Consider the following 3,336-nt stretch of genomic DNA (forward strand, 5'->3'; position numbering starts at 1 on the left):
AGTGAACTTTGGCTGTCCTTGTTATCTCAAGTTCTGACCAACAGATTTTCCGAAGAGCTTGTCAGAGGTGGAAGATGTGCTTTGCGCAGTAGGGTCTCAAACGGAGCTGCAGTAAGTGCTCACCGCTTCAGAAAACCAGGCCCATGCTACTCAAGCGGGAACTGAGAACCAGTGGCCAGTCCTGGCCAAGGGAGATGGGCAAGAACCACCCAGGAAAGGTCAAAGGTCAGCAAAGTCAGTGTCAGCTGCCTTCCAGCCCGAGATCACCCCAACTGCCTTCGTTTTCCACACAGCAGCTGACCCAGAAACCAGAGCGTCTCTGCCAAAGACCAGACAGCAAAGGTCATCTCTGAGGATGTGACCCGCTGTGGATCACCACAGGTTAGGAGATCATGCTTTTTCAGGATCAAGGGCAAGTTATGAAACCAGCTATTCTGTAGTTCATACTTTTTTAGGCCAGCACAGTGTGGCTTTTAACACAGACTGCTCTACTACCTCTGAAAACCTCACTTTTCTTCTCCTCCCCCCTAGGAAGAAGCATTAAAAATTTCGAAGCCCCAAGTTCATTACGCCTGAGGCCCACAGGACAGACTGTCCCACACATTCCATTTCTGCCTCAAGTAAGGGCCGAGCAGAAGGCTGAGCAGTTGCCCCAAACCATAACAAGCACCCTCGGGAGAGATCAACCTCCACAGCAGCTTCCATTGCTCTCCAGGCAGGACACAGCCCCTCCTCTCCACCCATCTCCACGTGATTTCAAAACCTGTCCTACTATACTCTTTTTTTCCCTGAAAAGACACAGTGATTTCACCAACAGTTTTTTAGAAAAGGACTATCAGTAAATTCAGCTAGAAACAAATCTAAACCCATTAAAAAATAACCTCCAGGAAGAGGCAGAAACATTCTGATACATTCCACAATTAGTAATGCTAATTTAAAAGCCGTTACTGACAAGTGATTTTCAGCCTTGTTTCCTAAACACAGGAGGATTTTACTGGTTCATTTTATCTCTTGATGATCCTGTTACAATTTTTCACAGCCCTTTCACTAATTTCGACCAAGCTTAAAGTGGAGCAGAGGCTCTGACAGCCCCAGAATTGGTGACTTTCAGAAGGGAGAAACCCAAATTACTGTATTAACTGAGGGAATGATTAGATGGAATTTAGCCTGTATGTATCTGGAGCGACAGAAACCAGCTGACTGTCCTGCATGGACGTATTAGCTGGCCAGTCACACAACTACCAGCCAGACACAACATGGGCTACCTCTTCTCCAGTCTAACAGGAGACACAGGAATATTGCAGTGGGTCAGGGTGGAAGTGTTGGAGGCTTCTGCTGATGACATGAAGATTCTTCACTGAAGGAGTCCTGGGGAATACAGCACAAGAGCTGAGCTTTCTCCATTGGAATAAAGGACAAGGGATGCAGATCCACAGAAGATGAGATTTCAGGAACTTTTGGAACAACATGGTATTGTTTGCTAAGGATAGATCTGAACAAAATTCAATTATTTAAACAAGTTTAACTGGAGAAACATGATCCCCGATGAATGATGTTCCCAGAATTCAGAGAGAGGGTTTGCAGTTAACATTTCAGTTTCTTCCACCTTAAATAAATATGTTACCAGCTTTACATCCAAACCTGTACCCTGCAGTTTGAAAGTTTTAGTTCAAGGCATAAAAGCTGGAGAACTTGGAAATTCTGGAACAGATTAGACAGCAAGGATTCATTAGCTTGGATTAAAGAAGTTTTCTTCAGGCCTCATCAATAGCTTTTCAATACACTTGGTGAAAAAGATTTCTTTCTTCATGCACTAACTCCCACTGGAATCTAGATATCTTTCAGGATAGCCCAGTGGTGACAGGGGTAAGTAGCAAAAAGTGTAACACAGTGCTTTGAGTATTCTGAAATCTACCTCTTCAAGGAAACGTTCAAATAAATTATTTCAATATCCTGCACATTTTTAAGACACGCAGTTAGCTGGGGTTTTTTTGCTAGTTGGGAATAATTGAAAAATTAAATAGTTTTTATATAAATACGTGGAATACTGGAATTTTCCTCTTTTGTTTCACTAAAATACATGTAAGAATGTCTACAAAAGGAAATTTGCAAAAATAACAAGTTAATGTAGGAAAAGTTTAGATTTATGTTTTTAATCTTTCATAACTGGGCTTATCAGGATTCCACTGGAATTCTAAAAGAGGTAAATTGAATATTAAAATCATCTCAAATTAACTTTTCTTCAGCAGGTAAAGAATAAATAAGTATCTTTACTCAAGTGGTATCTCCTCCCTACTGCAGATGCAGAGGATGTGCCACTGTGGTTTTTCAATAAAGAACTGGAACTATTTAATTTCTGAATCTGTTGTAGAAATGTGAGCTAGACTTGAGAAAAACAGAAATATGGCTTTAAGTGAATTGTTAATGTTCTGTTGCATTTCTTAAACATTTAGGTTATCTCTTGCTTTCTTCTTCCTTAGAGTCAATTGACAGTTTTTCCCCAAGTTTCCTTATAAGTTCTGCCAGATCTTCAGAATTTTGAGATTTTTCCTCAAGGAGTTCATACCGGAGACTTGAGATGTCCTGTTTAATTTCCTTCAGTTCACCTGTAACAGACATTAGAAAATCACACTGATGAGAAACAAAAGAAAAAAACAGAATTTCCAAATATCTCACAGTTATCATGGGTTTTCTTTGTATTTTTTTGTTGAAACAGAAAAAGCGGATGTTCTCCTGCCCCTTGATGAATGGTGGCTTAGGGATAGGAATATGAAGATGCAGTTCAGGAATCAAATCTGGAGGCCAAAGTGTGAAAGATCACGTCTTCACAAAACTCAAATGATCATTAGATGGAAGCTGCTGTTCTGCTGCAAGTGAGATCACAGAACCATATAATCATTTAGGCTGGAAAAGATCTTTAAGATCATCAAGTCCACCTGTTAACTTATCACTGCCAATACCCCCTCTAAGCCATGTCCCTAAAAGCCACATCTACACATCTCTTAAATATCTCCAAGGCATGGTGTCTGGGCAGCCTGTTCCAATGCTTGACAACCCTTTTGGTGAAGAAATTTTTCCCAATATCCAATCTAAATCTCCCCCGGTGCAACCTGACGTCGTTTCCTCTTGTCCTATGACTTGTCACTTGGGAGAAGAGAGCAACACCCACCTGTCTGCAACCTCCTTTCATGTGCAAGAAGGGCTTGCAACTAATAATAGGATTTAGACTCTAATGCATCCTCATGCTTAGGAGGGTACAGAATGTCTAGGACATAGCTTCAGTTGGTTTGCTGTTATACAAAATGGATGTAGAAATAGTATTTGCAAAATGTCCTT

The 3,336-nt window shown here is 41.0% G+C and overlaps 1 protein-coding gene across 1 annotated transcript in view; it reads right to left on the reverse strand.

Moving 5' to 3' along the window:
* Positions 1-2,454: 2,454 nt before the first annotated feature.
* Positions 2,455-3,336, reverse strand: part of TRPC6 (transient receptor potential cation channel, subfamily C, member 6) — a 43,175-nt gene continuing 42,293 nt past the window's right edge. Inside the window, exon 11 of the mRNA XM_010157038.1 lies at positions 2,455-2,606. Within this exon, the coding sequence (XP_010155340.1) occupies positions 2,455-2,606 (152 nt within the window). The remainder of the gene's footprint in view (positions 2,607-3,336) is intronic.

This window comes from Eurypyga helias, unplaced genomic scaffold (assembly GCF_000690775.1).
Source record: "Eurypyga helias isolate BGI_N326 unplaced genomic scaffold, ASM69077v1 scaffold1380, whole genome shotgun sequence".
NCBI lineage: Eukaryota > Metazoa > Chordata > Aves > Eurypygiformes > Eurypygidae > Eurypyga > Eurypyga helias.